Here is an 18247-nt window from a genome sequence, read left to right as displayed (position 1 = left end):
TAAAAATCAAGAAAATCACGAAAATTCGCAAATTATTTCAAACTAGAAATTCATAAAAAATTTTCTTTTTAAATCTAAGATTTGAAAATTTTTAATAATCTATAATACCTATATCCTAGACAGATAAACCGTCTTCGCTCAGAATCGTTTTTCGTATACAATGATATAATATCATTGGATTCAAATTTAATTCCATCCATTACAGTAACCCACTATTGTAACCTACTGTACAGCAGAGCGACATCCACGACTTACCCACCTTTTTTATTATAAATTTACATTTTAAAAATCAATGTTTATTTTTAACTAACACGTAATCGATGTGCGTCGCCAAAATCGCCTACTTGAATACAGACTATACAGCAACAATACAAAATTACACTAGTTTGCAAGCATTAAACCGGATGTACCTACAAGATTATAACAGACGTATGATGATATCCGTTGTTCCTAAATCTATACCTATTATGATGAAAAATAGATAATAAGTTAGTACAGATTATAGAATATCTTCACAATAATAAACAAGTATGGAAAATAAAAAAATCATGTTCTATTTATATCACAAAGATGAACTATGAACAAGGTGAGGGGAGAGACCAGGCTAGTGGTTACTTCTTTTCTTCTGCCTCCGTCGGTCGTGCACACGCTTTATTTATATATTCTTATACTCTATGGGAATTTCCGGAAACACTTTTGTTCCACCACCGCACCCGGCGAGGTGTTTGGTTCCCTTGACAACACAAAAGAAGTCGACAAGGAGCGTTTTTGCTTTGCGTATATAAAAAATAGATTAAAATAAAAAAAAGAAATATGAATAAAAAACCATAATACAGTAGTGGAAAACAGAGAAGGGGGACATCAAACCGTGAATGCAACAGTGTTCCTAAACCCCTTCTATTTAACCACTATACCGAAGGCTCAGTCACGGTTTGTGGTCATTCGATGTGCGAGAACCCCTTGTGATATGTAAGCGCGCATCGCCGACCTTCGATTGGTATTCGGGATTTTTTTTACTTAATTTAGCCAATTTAATTTAATTTATATCGAATATGGTTTCATGGAAAATATTGGAACAAAAATATGTATAATTTTTATTATTTTGATTAGTTAATAAAAATTAATAAATAATTTCTATACAAATGCATAAAAGTAAAATTGTAATTTTGTATATTTGAAAAATATTGAATTGCAATAAAACATGTTTTACAACTTGAAATGATGCAGTTGTTTTTTATCGAACTTAAACCAGTCCGAAGGGGACCAAGGTTTCGTTTTGGACATCTTAAACGTGTAAAACTAAACCGGACAGACAAGAAAAGTACATAACATACGTATTTCAGTAATGGCCAGTCATGGACCATGGTAGACTAATAAATATTTGATATAAACATTGCGTTACCCCCTTTAAATTAAATAATATCATAATAATTGAATTATTTTTAAAAGTGATGTGACTATGTGACACTTTAAATATTATTTTTAACCAAATATTGTTATTTAAATACTTAGTGAGAAGTGATAATAGTATAATATTGCAATAATTGTATGTGTGATACATTTGGATATAAATAATTTTCAACTGTATTCAGGTTAATATTTTTATAAATATTATGTGTATGAGATATTAGTTGATTAAACTAATTAAATAAGGCAGGACAGGTTGCAATAGATTTTTCTTTTGTATAAAAGATAAAACTCAATAAACACCTATAGTGCATACTTTATATTATATATTTTAGTGAGTAAATTAACATTTTAATTATGATATAAAAGAATAGCGATACCGTGAAATATTTTTTTAATTATTTTTGTAGCGTAATAGTTGACAGGACATTTGTTTAATTAAAATATGATTTAATAATATATTACAGTAGTATAATATAATTACTTTTAACTTTATTGTATTCAAATGTCCATAAGAAAATGTCTATGATCATATATTATACTATAGTTATATATTATATTATATATAAATTACAACAAATCAGTTGTAATTAGAAGAAATGAAAATCCCTATTCTTTCAGATGTTAAATACATTATAATCATGTGGCAATTTCTATTCAATAGAATCGTCAAAATACTATTAAAATCAATAAAATATTGCTTACTTACTCGTTATTATAATGGGTATAGCACTTTTATAAGTCTTATTAGTTATATATTAATAGATACATTGTACTAAGAATAAGGAATATTAATTTTTAATTTAATAATCATAAACTTAATAAATAAAAAACAAATATACTTTAAATATTGCCACAGAATATAATAATATTGCTATGAAGTTATAAATAAGATAATTCTGCAAGTTAAAATACTTCAACAACGGATCTACTTCATAAACTAAAATGTATAAAAACAAATTAATCAGAAATAACTAAATACATTTTTTCATCATACAATTCGTAACTAACTGTATACATTTAAATATATTGTAATTATTTCCAGTCAAGCGGAAACAGTGGAAATAAAGGTAAAGAAATAAATAAGAGTATTTGCAAATACGGTGTTCATAAATTAATTCAAAATATTAAATTGTAATGTTATACTGTTATAACACTTATAATTTATATTCAATAAATACCTACATATATTTATTATTATAAATACGGTTAGTTTGAAAAATATTAAATAATAGTTATAAGAAAGTAATCAATTAATCCGAACGGAATACGGATGAACTATATATTCATGTTCCTATATATTATAATGGAATAAAACTCACACAGTAGCTTATATAATGCTGTATTATACCTGCTACTACTATTGGATGCCAATAATTATATTACAAGTATTTTTTCTCGCATACAATCATGAATCAATACGAGCTGCAGAAATGTTCAGTCGTTTTAAAGTTTCACAACGAATATTAATAACATTTTATTTAGCTGTGATAATGTTACAGTACACAGCTACTACTAGCTGTGTGTATGTTATAATACTGTCGTAGACACCGGCACACCGCGCGTATACCTATAATGTAATATAGACAATATAGTATAAAATGTCAGTACGAAACTATGAATGGTGGTAAGTCTAATGCGACGAGGGGAGGACAGTCGAAACCCGTTATGTGTTGCAGCAGCGCGGCGAAGACAGAAGCACAACAGAAAGGAAGATGATGAAAAAAAAATGCGTTCCATACGCACTTCATCGTCAAAGCGGTATTATAGAGGATATGCGCTGAAGGAAAAAAAAATATTAGAAAAAGAAAAGGCAGTGTGCTCGCCGTTCCGAATCCAATTATTACGCTATGCGCACCGCCAGGTATACCACGAATACGCAATTAAATCCTGACTGGAACATAACGAAAACCATTCGAGATAAATGCGGCAAAACACTACGAAACAAGAAATAATACTGCAGTCTATGAAAGAGTAGAACTAATTTCAACCAGCAAAAATCACAAATAATACATTTAATACCTACGTATATACTAGCTGGGTACTACATAATATTAGATCCGTATTCTATACATATACAATATACTATATTGATATGTATAGATTTGACGAATTTTCTATCATTTGAAAACAATACATATACTTATAGGTATATAACATCAAATATGTGAGAATAAACTGTTAGAATTAGGATGAACCCATAATTTATAAAAACTAAATTCTGTAAAATTGTTTATATAGGTACATAATATTATTTTTCTATAAATACCGGTATTGCGAAATTTACTGTAGGTATTGAAGAGCTAAAAAGTATATCTAATTTATATTTAATCGTATTATATGAAAAAAAAACTTAAAAAAATATTGTAGTATTTGGGCTTGTATTATACCAAAATACAAAGAGTTAGTTTTTTTTTAAACAATATTGATATTATAATATAGTTTCGATAGTAAAAACGAACAATGCAAAACTGTAAGTTATCCTAAAAAACTCGAGGTATCATATTTATAAATTATATTCTTAACGTTTTCTGTGTGTATGGATTGTTATTCAATACAAAAAATAATAAAACGCATCAGTTATCAAATTGTACACAAATCCACGTAAAAATAAGTTTTATTTTCCGTTTACAATACAAAAAAACATCATAGCATTCATAACCTACAATTTATATAGCACACATGTGAGTATATTATATAGGCATAAGTTTATATAATATTATTAAATACGCTTATTTTGCTATACCTATATCATACATGTATAGTGCATATGAAACATATGTGTTTGAGAAGGCCTTGAACTGCTACCACAGTATAACCTTGAACTCTTTGTGCGACATCACAAGTTACTATATGAAATATAAAGCATACTCTTCGTTTATAGTCCCTATATATGCATAGGAAAAATCATAAAATAAAAAATGAAAATTCATAACATTATCAGCTATATATTAATAATAATAAATAAGTATAGATCTCGCAGAATAATAGGTTGCAAAAAAAATATCAATTATAAGATAAATTAAATAGTTGCAAGTTATATATAAGGAAAAACATTATAACAGTGAATATAGCCAATAGTACCTATATTCTTATATATAGGTAGGAAGTACACAATTTGAGTGCAAAATACAAATATATTGATTGTCGATTATAATTAATAATATATAGCTATAACTTTGAATAATAAAACTGATAAGCATGAAAAACATTATCCAATGGTGGACTGTAGGAGGTTCAGCTGATATCAAGGGCCAATGAAGCTAACTATTTTCTTATTTAACGTTTTTTATCAAATATTATATAATTATAATAATAGGTATATAGATTTGATTTTGAAGCCTTAATTTTTTTTTTTTTTTTTATAAAATATTAGGGTTGGCCACAGCCCACATGTATAATAACTATCTCGATGCGATGTGGCACAGTTAAAAAATCGATGAAGGACACAAACTCGACTATGATTACAAGGTAGGTTAGGTGAGTAAGTACCTGCAGCAATAAATGCGACATCAAACACGCGGTGTTTACAACGCGACCAGCTGTTGCAACCGTTTTCATATTATACACGTTTTAAACGGCGAGATATTGTGCATTGTGCACACACATCTCAAAGAGAATCGCACTGTATGTATTATAATAATATGCATCGAGGGACGAGGCTGTTCAACTGATTGGGTTGATAGTGCCATTTTTAAAGAAAAATTGAATTTTCAACGGTTATTACGCATCGCTTGAAATTTGAGATTTTTTATCTTTACAATAATTTCTGTACAACTCAAACATTAAATTATTTAACAAAAAGTAATATACTCAAGTTTTATGCTGCAGTCTGTGGCGTATGCGTACAGTGTGATATAATATTATATTGAATAATTTAATTATTTTTTCCTTCAGCAATAGTCCAAGTCTCTTGTATACGGTCACTATATTATAGTTTGTGTCTTATACGCTAAATAATAATATTAAAATAACGTGCTCCACGTATAAAAATATTATAGTTTTTAGTTATGTATGTGGATAAATAAGTGTGCGTGTGTTCGGGCCGAGTTAAAATGTTCTGATTCAAATGATAATAATATTTCATAAAATATGTAGTTATATTATAAAAGTAAAATTAAATGCTATTATTATTATTATGTATTTTCAACCCGATCCCCCACCGTCCCCCGTGGCCCAGCATGGCCAGCGTACACCGCACATCATTACGTTGCGCTATGAGCACTCACTAGCTGGTGCGCACGCACGCAAACGAGCCAACACACACAGACGCGCACAAATACCCGGCCGTGACTAATTGCCTCCGACCGTTCCCGAATCCCGCGTGTGTGACGGCGATCATTACAATATTATTATATTATTATTATTATTATTATTATGTACTAAAATGTACGTATTGTACCTCTAAATCTCATTATTTCGACTTGTACGCGGAAACTCTAATTTTCTGTGCGGTGTATTTATTGAATACGGTCGCGAATCGTCGCGTGTAAATATTGAAGGTTCATAATAATATTTATAATACATTATGCCGATCTGAAGGAGACATCATTGCGGCAACCCGCTAATACTGAACTTTTTTTTTTTTTTAAAGAAAAACAATAAAAAAATACAGCGCAACCACCGCCAACGATTCAGCGGCGCATATTATACGAAAAATACGCGTGTCCGGCGGGGCCACCCGTATTCCGTTTTTGTACGCGCACGAAAAGTTGGGCGGGATAAATCGGACGCGCGCGCAGGGTACGGGCGGAGGCGTTCGGCCATTTTGACGCGTCCCTCGCCCACAAACGCCCGGCGGCGCTTAATCGCCAGCTGGGTTCAATGTTACAATCTCGTACTTCTCTACGCGTTATCAAACAGTAATAGTAGTTTTAATTAATTTCGTTTGAATACATTTGACACCAACAAATCGCTATCACATTTTTGTATACTATTATGTTATTATTGTTTATTATATGCCGTATAGATAATAACACGAGAACATAATAATAAAACTTTATAATTATATGGATATTTTACGTGATAATCAAAAAAATAATATTATGTTCGCTTATACTGCTGTACAATTATTTTTTTTCTTATATTTAAAATTGTACACTTAAAATATATTTAATTTTCAGTATGAATTCACAACGGGGCATATATGTTATTTTCAGTTTTGAAATATCGGAAAACGTTCAATGTTCAAAACGATATTAAAATATATTGTTACACATAATTTGAGACAATCCCATATATACTTATGTAATTATTAAATAAATAAGAGATAGATACAATATACAGGCGAATGGAACCTATCGTTTTGTCAAATAAAAAATTGAATACATAAGCTTTAGAAATAACAACAGCTATTACTTGTGTCAAAGAATAGGGGAAAAGAAGAAAAATTTGCTGCTAATAAAAGCTGTAATCACGTGCAATTCGGTTGCTGTGGCGATGCATGTGATGTTGAACAATCTCTATAATTATACCTACCCGACTAGTCTACAAAGATTAGAATACCTATAGTAAAACAGATTCGTACACCCTATCCTAGGTATATCTATCGGTTCTCTGTAATAAGACGATTGTGAAAAGGATGAATTCTCCTTTATCAGGTTTTTTTTGTTTTTGTTCCACTTTATTAATAAATATATACATTAATTTAATCATAATGTCACTAAATTATTTCATAATTCTTTCCGCCTACTTAGAAATAGAAATTAATCACCACTAAAGACCGAATACCCATAACGATAATAATAAATCCAGTAATTTTCTATTAAATATTTAAATATTTGTAATTTCAACATATTATTTTAAACCGTTGAAACAAAATATGGCGATATCAACTTTATATACGAATATACCGTCAGCTTTGGTCCAGATATTTTAAAAGAATTGTTTTTTAATTGAGAACATATTTTTGAATTGAAGAATTGTTGTTGCATAACTCACGATTTAGGGGTATAGCCAGTATAAGTAACACAAAATTCTATATTAGACAAGTAGACTAATTAACAAAATTAATAGCATAACATATTTTAATATAATAATAATAATATAATACTTTAATTGATAAAATTGTAAAATATATTTGTACAAAAAAGGTGAAGTAGCACACGTGTTTTGGTATTGTACTAAAAAGTCTACTGTAGGTATAGTTGATATAAAAATATAGGGCCTGTAGATCACCGCAGTCGTCATTCATGGACGAGGGTGGTAGAATTCGGAGGCTACTATAACAACACTCGCCTTTAGTATTGTATAGAAAAGAGGCAGGGGTTGAACAGTAGGTATTGTGTGATCGGTAAAGGTAATAAACCATTCGTTTATACAATATTTATAGTGCCGTAAAATCAAAAGTGTCATTCCATGTCATAAAATATCGATAGACACGTTAATTTATAATGAGTTATTTTTTTATTCATAAAATTATTGAGAAAGGTTGAGATAAAATAAATACTTTTGTATAATGGCGAAAGTGGTATAACTACGAGTACAGTGAATAATATAATATGATATACAATTATAATATTCTATACTTTGTTTAAATGATAATATGGTGTGAAATGTACGACAACAATGATGTCCCGGATAGTTCAAATCAAATCATATTCCTTTGTAGACCACCCGCAATTTTGTTCGGGGAAGACCCCTGTGCGCGCTCCGCACGCCAAAACGAGCACAAAAGTACAATATTATTCTCTCGGTGAGCTATGACGATGTGTTAGCAGATATTTTACCGTCGGAACGGAACCGGTTATGAAATGAAAAACAGAATATACAACATGGCGTGTATCTACTCGTATTATCGTCTTCGTCTTAATGATATTGTGAATGCTAACATAATAAAGGTAATTACTGAGGCCGTATGGAGGAAAATTAAAATCAAAGAGTTAAAAAAAAAAAACGCACGTATAAATTGGCACTGAAATTGTATGTGTAAGTACTGCAACGGACATAGGTATGGCAAGGACGTTCTAAAAATACACACCAAAATAATAACACGAATTCACTACTATACGCTCAACCGAGTTATATCTAACTTTAATAACTAATAAGTACTTATATTATTAATATTTCACTCACGGTATTGGTTGTCATGTCGATGACCACGTAAATTAGCAAGACAATCTCCTGTTCATCAGATCCTAGAAGGTTCCCTTGGTGGCCGGCCGTGGCCACGTACAGGGCACATAGGTACGGTGTGGCAGCTCTCATGTTGGTGACTTTAATGCTTTTGCAAACGTCTTGCAGTTGTTTCTGAAGGCCCCCCTCCTCCACCGCCTCAACCATCGGTCGAGTATCACAGACCGTCGATTTGTTGTCGGACATTCCCCATTACCTATGTAAACAAACATAATATTAAATATCAAAAAACAAAACTAATTATAACTTTCTTATATTGTAATGAAAATAAAAATAAACACTAGGTACCCTGCATATTAAATTTTACTTTCTAAAAAAAATGAAACAACTAGAAGTTAAGTAAAATGTTATATCCAATACAATTTTTAAATAGTTTTTTAAATGTTATGCATCTACCTATTTATTAATTTACCATTTATTTAGTTGTATCCAATACAGATTATGTATTATGTAACAACTGTATTTTAAATTTTTAAATTAATAGTGAAAAACAACAGTTATCGTAGGTAACTATTATATAAAATTATATAACTGTATTTTAATAGTATAATAATAATTGTAGTAATCTTTTTCAAAAGTATCACATTTTGTTTAAGGATAAACAAAAATACATAATTTGTCAAAATATTTTATTGACTGCACGTTATAACGTAAAACATTGTGTATTCTTTTAAAAATTTTCATGACCTTGACAGTGTTTACTAGACTAATCGGTCTCCTGTAATAGAAGGAAATTTACATGTGACGCAATTTACTTCCATGGCCATATATTCGCTGAGTACGTGTACTTCATTATGTACACGTGATTCATATTATCAACACGTTATCAATTTGACCAGCATAAATTAATATTTAATAATATGTGTCATTATTTTTATGGAAACATTTCATTTTCTAGAGCTGGGGGACAATATTTTGTATTGTTTTTTTATGACTATTCGATTTTACAAGTCATGTAAAACAATTTTTTTTTAAACGTCACACCCCAAATCTTAAAAATTGTTCAACATAACGATGAACTGAAGTCTATTGATGTACGTACAACGTATACATAATATTATGATGAACATTTTTACTAACAAATCGTATATATACCTATAATAACTAATAAGTAACAATCAATAATAATAACTAATACTGTGCCAAAACCAATAGTTACTTAAACCTATTAAATAATCCATAGAAAATAAAGCAGTTTCTACAACACAACGTAGAAACAGAAAATTACAAATTTCAATAATTTTCAATATCTTTACATTTTTTTAATAAACATAAATGAAAATGAAAGGGTTTGAAATTTTGTTGTACGCAAGCGGAGTTATTCAATAACGATCGAACATTCCAACTTATATGGGAAGCCAAATAACATTAAACTACAAAAAGTAATTCTCTTTACGAGCATATACAGTATTAATACTGAAAATATTTTGTATTATTTTTCAAACAACGCACAAAATGAGTCAAAAGCATTCGAAAATAGTTTAAAAAATACTAAAAATAATTATAAAAGGTAGTGAAAAATTAATAGTAATAAAAATATGATTTTATTTAACATTTTTAAAAAACAGTTTTAAACTAAATTTAAAATAATACTTCGAAGTATTTATCAAGTTCAACACTCAATACACAATAACAGTGACCTAGAATAACAATAGATAGGCACTTACATCGTATAATCCACTATTAGGTAAATGTATGAGACGTATTTAAAAAAAAAAATTAAAGTTGTATACAAGATTATTAGTACCTACATCACATTTAGTATTTAATTTATATATTTTAGATTAAAAAAAAAAATAATAATATATAGCACATGCACTAAAAAAATACAAGAATATATTAATTAGGTAGGCAAAATATAAATAAAACAACATTATTTTAAATCTTACGCGTATAACAGATACTTTCAATAGTACCTATTATACTTTAATACCTAAAACTATTTTTTCAGACATATTTTTTAATGAATATAATATTTATGGCCTTGATGTATTCAAAATAGAATAACAAATAGAACGCACTTAGGTATAATAATAATATGATGCGTTGAACATAACGTGGTTCTTACACTCAATTTATTACAAATAGAACATTATAAATGTATTCCAAGTTTATGTAAACGAACTGAAAACTACTTAATAAATGAATAATTTCTAAGTACTTGCAAATTATTTGTTAAAAGATTAGGTATACACATTTCATATAACATTGTAATATGCCAAATACATTTCCTAAAATTATAGTAAAAACTTAATATTTTAAAATAAAATTTCAAGTTTTCTTAAGTCAAATCAAGAATTTGAAAATTGTGTAAGGAAAAACGTTATGAATATTAAACGTTACACCTTTAGTTATGCCAAGTTATGGAGATTATCAAATTGATTATACTAACTGAACATTTATTGATATCGTATTAAGTACCTACACAAGTGAACATATATAATTAAAATGTAATATTAAAAAATAGTTTACCAACTAAATTATGTATTGCAATACCTAGATAATATTTTATTCAGAGATATTGCGAGATCAATATAATTGGTTAACAGTATTGAAAATGAACACTGATTGCTACAAATTATAAGTCGCATTAAATGTTAATAATTATAATCATAATTAGTCATTTTGCGAGTTGCAATATTACGTCGGTGAAAACAGAAAAACCAAAAAGTTTCTCAATACAGTAGGTATGCATAATGCATATAAAATATTTTTTTAATTTTTAATGAGATGTGGTTTGTTTCATAAAGGGTCGTCGCAAAAAAATTAATTTGTATACACCTTTTGTATACACCTTTTGTAATGCAGAACGGAAACGTCAAATATCGTTGAAATAATGAGACCGCGTAGGTAGGCTTTCACCAGCAACGAATGGTTTACCGGTAGCCGCAACAGTCCACTGTGCCCAGGAAAACCGTTTTGCGACCGATGAACCGATTAAAAAAAAGTACGGCAAGCATTTCCCACTTTAACAAATGCAAATTGAGAAGAACGATAATACCATAAAAATTGTATACGCGCAAGCAATAGGGACAAAATAGCTAGTCTATGTATATTGTATATACACACGATGCGGTTGATAAAACAACGGTTACATAGAACAGTACTAGGTACGATTTTAAGGTTAAGTTAATTTAATAAAATTAGAATTTTCAATTACAAATTTTACAGTATAGGAGCAATTGAACTTGTGAACCTGTAAAATGTAGGTCCATACATCAAAATAACCTATTTAATTATTTATTTTGAAAATGGTTTTGATTGATACATTGCAGGACGATGTTCTCTTTAAGTATAAATAGATGAATATACAATAGTATATATTATATAAATTATAAATGTTATAAAAGCGTGAATAAACTACAATAAATGATCTAATATACAATTGATTAGGTTTTTATTTTGTTAATCAGTGGCGTAGCCAGGATTTTTAAATGGGAGGGGCTAAACACTTTTTTGGGCAGCTAAGATAAGAGAAGATTTGAGAATTCACCCCCAACCACCACCCACCAAGTCAATAAATGTTATTCCAGCACTTAAGTATAGTTTTAAAAATATTTATTAAAATATACTTTATAATAAGAATAATAATAATTTTTATTTCAGTCACTTGCTCCACTCTGATAGCTGCATCCTCTTGGGCGAATTTCGGGCGAATTCAGTTATTACTTCACTTTTATCAAATTGCTCTTTTTTATTTATATTAGCCATAGCTAACCCATTCAGTCGATTTTCCGACATGGTGCTTCTTAAATAATTTTTTAAGCGATTAAGTACAAAAAACGTTCTTTCAGGAGTGGAAGAAGTAACTGGTAACGTGGCAATTAATTGCAAAAGTATTTTAATGTTAGGTTGGAGATTGGTGCAATGAGAGAGTGAATCAACGGCAGAATTCTGTTTTGGAATAGTATTTTGCTTCCATTGTTGCCTCCATATGAACAGCTCAGCTTTGAGTATAGATGGAGTATCATCATGGAGATCTTGGCCATATATTTTAACAGCTTTTATAATATTTTCATCGTCGTACATATTTAAATTGGCCGGAATAAGTCCTTCGAGTGGCATAACATCAGTAAGTCTTTGATTAAAACGAGTATCCATTGATTCTATTAAATAGTCAAGAAAAGGAATAAAAGTAGAACATTTAAAGTATATTTCTGGATATTCAAAAATAACGTTTACTCTTTGAGTTTGTCTTTTACATATTCGGGGCATTTTTATTTCAATATTTACACTTTTTCCCATTGTGACAACGTCATTAAATATTTGTTGAAATTGATTATCTGCATCACTGCGTAAACTTTCCAGAGCACTTTTTATAACCAACACATCTGATAACGTTTTTGATAAATCCTGTTGTTTGCTTTGTAAAGCAATTCTTAGTTGCACAGTAAAGGCAAAGCAAACAGCTGAAACTTCTAAAGATACCAAAAAATTACTGTTGGTCACAGAATTTAAATACAACATTGCTTTACTTGAAGTTTCTTGGTTGGTATCACCTTGAAGATCTTCAAGTGCAAGTACTATAAATACATACAACTCTTTAAATGTAATTATGGAGTTATGTCGTTCAACCCAACGCGTATCACAGAGTTTTTTAAGTTTAGTTTTTTTGTGTTTATTTGATTCAATATTATCAGTTATGTCAGCTTCTATGATGGATTTTAGTTTTTCTGTGCGTTTTGCAGATGCAGAAAAAAATGATGAAACCACAGAAATTACCCCCATCATGTTTTTAATTGAAGGAATTGCACATGCTTTTGAAATACAAAGGTTCAGAGAATGGCTAAAACAGTGAGTGTAGAAGGCTAGTGGCTGTTGTTTTGAAATTAAAGCTTGAACACCATTGTTTTTACCAGCCATGTTAGCACCACCATCGTATCCTTGGCCTCTAAGGTTATCCATACTCAGACCAATCCCTTCTAGTTTATATTTAATTGCATCTCTGATTGCCATTCCTGTAGTAGATGTCATTTCAATAAATCCCAAAAAGTCTTCTCTAATAATGAAATTTATAGTATCAACATATCGCATACAAATTTTCATCTGTTCTACTGTGCTTCTGTTAACAATGTTAATGATTTGTAGATACATTATTATTATTATAATGTCGTCTTTAATAAAAAAAAATGAATTTTCTACAAATGTTTGTTCATACAAGAATAACGTAGATCACATTCAGTATATAGCATATCATATAAGTACTGTGTTCTTGAAAAAAAAAATGTATTATATTTAGCTTGTGTAGGTGAGTGGGTAACCGGATAGGTTTAAAAAAAAATTATATTATATATTTCGTTAGTATATCATACCTTGTTATGACTACGAGTGGGTGAATAATTTTAAACTGTGCCCTGACAATACAAAAAGTGAATGATGCCGCTATGTACCAGTTAGTATGAATAGATACCGCACTGATAATACTTAATTGATAAATATCTGTTAGGAACTATGGTAAGCAGTTTTTGGCCTTGATTAGTTGATTATCTAGATTTTTTTCATAAAATTACACTATTGACAAATTATTTAATATATGTATCCGAATTGGTCCAAAAAATGATTATAATATAATGCACGACAAATAAAATATGCATTATATCATGCATGCACATCAACTAACAACTTGGCATAATATCAGTATCACAAATCTTTATTTCATTTTTACATTCGTGACACAAATAATACTTTTGTATGAATACCTACCATGTTTTTTTTTAACAATTTACATTACCTAAATGTATAGTTGTTGTATATAGGAATGCATTTCTATTTTCTTCTGTGAAAATATGATTCGGTTTTAGTTTTTATTTTAAAGAAATAAAAATTAAAAAGAATTTGTAATTATTTGTAAAAATAATAAATTCAACTATCATTTTAACTGAATACGATCTGTTATAACAAGATGCTGTATCACTAGGTAATTCTCTTTCTTAAAGAAGAATACTTAACAAATTAACATTGTTTTATATTAAAATAACTAGGTGTACTTATTACTAATGTTAATACAATAACCAATGAATAATAACTTAAATCTAAAGCTAAATAAATAGTAATGCAAATTATATTTGTGTTTCTAGAACTTGTGAAATGGATATTATAGTTAAAACCAAGTTCAGCCAAAATTAAAATCAGTATAGGTGAACCAGTTAAACATGTCAAAACTTCTCTTTTTTTCTATCTCTGCCGTATAGTACAAGTTTAAAAATAATAGATATCAACATATTAAAAAACTTCTGGTTGAAACTGTTGATGGAAAACAAAAATATTTTATAGATATTTATATAGGTAGTTACCTAAATATTTCAATAGAACGTTATTTAGGGACGACCGCTTATTGATCGACAATTGTACTATATTGCCGCACACAATGGGGAGGTATAATAACGAAACACAATTTAAATGACTACATGTATTATATAGGTGCGTATTTTATATTCTCGACAAAAAAAAAAAAGGATGAAGCCAAACACACGCGTTACGTAATCAACACAACATAATATGTGTTTCAAAGGGTTAAGGTGAGGTCCATTTTATAATTTTAATTTTATAGAATATTAACATTTTCGTGATACAATAAAGAATTTCAGATTTTTAATGATTGTTCTTCAGTCGCAAAGTTCCTAATATTTATTAGAGAAGAGTGGGAGGGGTATGAAAACAACAAGTTGACAAATTCCTTCACGGTACTGCTGATGAAGTGATGAGAACGCCCGGTGCAGCGGTCGTAGTTCCCTGGACGGCTGGACACGCATCACAAACCACGGATGGAATAATATGCGTGTTACGTCGTCCAGAAAGGTAAAATGGTAATGGATGTGTAGTAGTTATAGAGCATCAATGGGAAAACTTCAAACATTAAATAAGTCTTTAAAATCATTATATTTTATTAGGATGAGTGAAAAAACACACGATTCAAAGCATAATTAATTAAATTATAACAATCGAAAATATGAAAATAATTACATAACATACAAAATGTATTAATTGTTGGTAGGTACCAAACTCTTATTGATTTTAAAAACTAAGGATTTGAAAATCGAAGAAAATTAAATTATTTTAATAATGTCTCATATTTCTCGTTTGAGTATCAAAATCTGTACACTTAGGAAAATACGTATCGATATCTAAATAATTTTTAGGATCATAAATTGTATAGAGTAGGTAGTTAATTAATTACTTGGAATAATTCTATTTGAGTATGATTCGTATTCATCAAAAGAATTGTTTTCAATGTTAAAATAGTAGTTTTTTTATTATTTTTATACTTTTAAGTATTTTGCGTGAAATTTTCAAATATAATTAATACATTAAGCCACAATATGTTATTCTTATTAGCACATATTTAAATTGTTTACTAGACTTACTAAACTTTATTTTATATAACTAAGAATATTTCTCATAGGACACATTGCTTTAAAAATAAATACAAGGAAATTGATAATTTATGAAACGTATGTATATATTATAATAATATAACATACGCGAATTTTTTCAGTAAAAAAAAAAAATAAACAATTATTATTTAAATACGTAAAAAACTAATAAATATTTACCACTTAAAAACTCGTGCTAATAAAGTCTAATTTTGTATGTAAGTACTCTAATATGATAGTTATGATAAACACCCATTAGTACAAGTATAAACATACATTTTATTATTTTTAATTTAATCCAAATCCAATATAAGTACTTACTAATTTGTTTTTATTTTTTGTTTTAACTTGAAAACAAATATTAATATTAAGTAAGTTTCAGATCAACACATTTGTATGCCTAGTCTAAGATATCAGACAAAATTAACTCAAATGGCTAATTAAATACATATATAATCATATTTAATGACATTATGGTAGTGTGGACTGTGGATGTATTATAAAGGTAATTAATATGACGACTTAAAGTTGTATATCAAGGTATATGTATATCAACATATAAATATTAAATTAATTTAAAAAAATAAACTACAATATGTATATAAATATTTTTATAATAATAATTTCAACTGAAGATTAACCAATTACCAGAAATTAACAATATCTGAATAATAAAATCTCATTTTATTATTATTTTTCAACAATAAAGAACACACATTTTACTATAAGCAACGACCAATGTGATATTGCGATAGGGATAACAGACATTAAGTAGTTACTTGTATAATATGATATAGGTACAATTTAGTTTTGTAGGCGCAATAAAGGATGACATTTGGGATTCGAAATCCAATAAATCGAAGAGAAGATATTCTTTACGCATTAGAAATCACATTAGAAAATATTCAAAACTCACTATCACGCATTTACACGTTAATTGAAAGGTTTTTAATTCAATCGAAAATCCCTATAGCCGGTATATAAATATGTTATCGCTCAAAGGATAAGAGATAATGTATAGAATTAATAACGTGTAACTATCATTGACCAACAACAACATTATTAACGGATGTATAAATAGTTATAATATAATTGTTTAATCTAATTTTAGAAGTATCAACACGATATTGCTACTTTTCCATCGCATGCAAAAGGTGTGATTATTGCATTTACGGAGATAATACGATTCATCAACTCCGATATTATTATTAACCATCGTCAATACGAGCACAGAAAAAGCGCCATAAGCTATAAAACTGAAGGCAAAAAGTGAAAACGAAAACAATTGTACTACCACGACCAGCGGACGGGAAAAGCTTGCAGCAGGATACCTGTTGCCGACGATCTGCACATGTACCGTATACGGAGATAGTATCCACACACACACACACACACACATACACACACACACACACACACACACACACACACACACACGTCACACACGCACAGGCACATACATATACCATGATGATATTAACTCACCGTTCAGCCCGTTCGTTCCATATCCGTTATTCGATTCCTGCAGTCGTTTGGGAAGTCGCACACAGATTTATCGTACAAAATAATATGTTTTTATCGAATTGGCGACGGGAGACGGTACGCACACAAACACACACAACGCGCGAGGAATAAAGACCGAACCGAACTTTCGAAATACAATATCATACGTATCCGGAATTCCGATTTATGATCGATTCCGGTAACGGCGGAAGGACACGCGGGGGGCAAAGAGTTGTACGTAATGAATAAAAATATATAATATCAAACTATTTCGTGTACCTAGCGTACGGGCACACACTAATATTGTTCGGAGAAAAAATAAAATAACTGTGTAAATAATATTATCGCGACGTAAATTTAGATTTTTTTCGTGTAAATCGTTGACATTATTACTGACCGAACGTGCTCGCACACCGGAGACCGAATGCTGTCGAGTGGCGGCGGCGGCGACGGTTCTCTGTTGCGTTGTAAAACGGCGACGGTGTGAGAGAGAGTAGGAAACAAAAAAAAAAAAATAAAAAAAAAAATACTACAGGTATTACAAACGCGATTACGGCGGGAGCGGGCCGGGGCGGTTAGGAGGACGGTCCGCGGCGGCGGTGGTGCTCTCCGGTGGGGAGCCAGGTGATACGGCCAGGTGAACCAGGTATTTCGGTGTGCGTGTGTGTGCGTGTGTCTGCGTGCGTGTGCGTGTGTCTGCGTGCGTGTATTTACGGGCCGCGGCGGCGTCGTCGCTCCCCACCAGCGAAACCGGCTTTCCCCCCACCCGCGGAACCACTACCACGTCTTACCCACACCACAGCCGAGCCGCCGTCGCCGCTCTGTTGGGA

The 18247-nt window shown here is 30.0% G+C and overlaps 2 protein-coding genes across 2 annotated transcripts in view; both read right to left on the bottom strand.

Annotated features, from left to right (window-relative positions):
• The window catches only part of fus (epithelial splicing regulatory protein fusilli), a 71716-nt gene extending 53846 nt beyond the window's left edge, over positions 1-17870 (bottom strand). Inside the window, exons 1-2 of the mRNA XM_089223943.1 lie at positions 17400-17870; positions 8482-8737 (exon numbers count right to left, since the gene is read on the bottom strand). Of these exons, the coding sequence (XP_089080069.1) occupies positions 8482-8727 (246 nt within the window). The 5' untranslated portion in view covers positions 8728-8737; positions 17400-17870. The remainder of the gene's footprint in view (positions 1-8481; positions 8738-17399) is intronic.
• On the bottom strand, positions 12148-13587 carry LOC107169450 (52 kDa repressor of the inhibitor of the protein kinase-like). Its single transcript, XM_015519180.2, has one exon. It carries the CDS (start codon positions 13585-13587, stop codon positions 12148-12150), a length of 1440 nt encoding a protein of 479 aa, XP_015374666.2.
• Positions 17871-18247: the final 377 nt, after the last annotated feature.

Source organism: Diuraphis noxia, unplaced genomic scaffold (genome assembly GCF_037042655.1).
Source record: "Diuraphis noxia isolate RWA-SAM2 unplaced genomic scaffold, SU_Dnox_SAM2 contig0003, whole genome shotgun sequence".
Taxonomy (NCBI): Eukaryota; Metazoa; Arthropoda; class Insecta; order Hemiptera; family Aphididae; genus Diuraphis; species Diuraphis noxia.
This window is presented reverse-complemented; position numbering and strand designations above follow the sequence as displayed.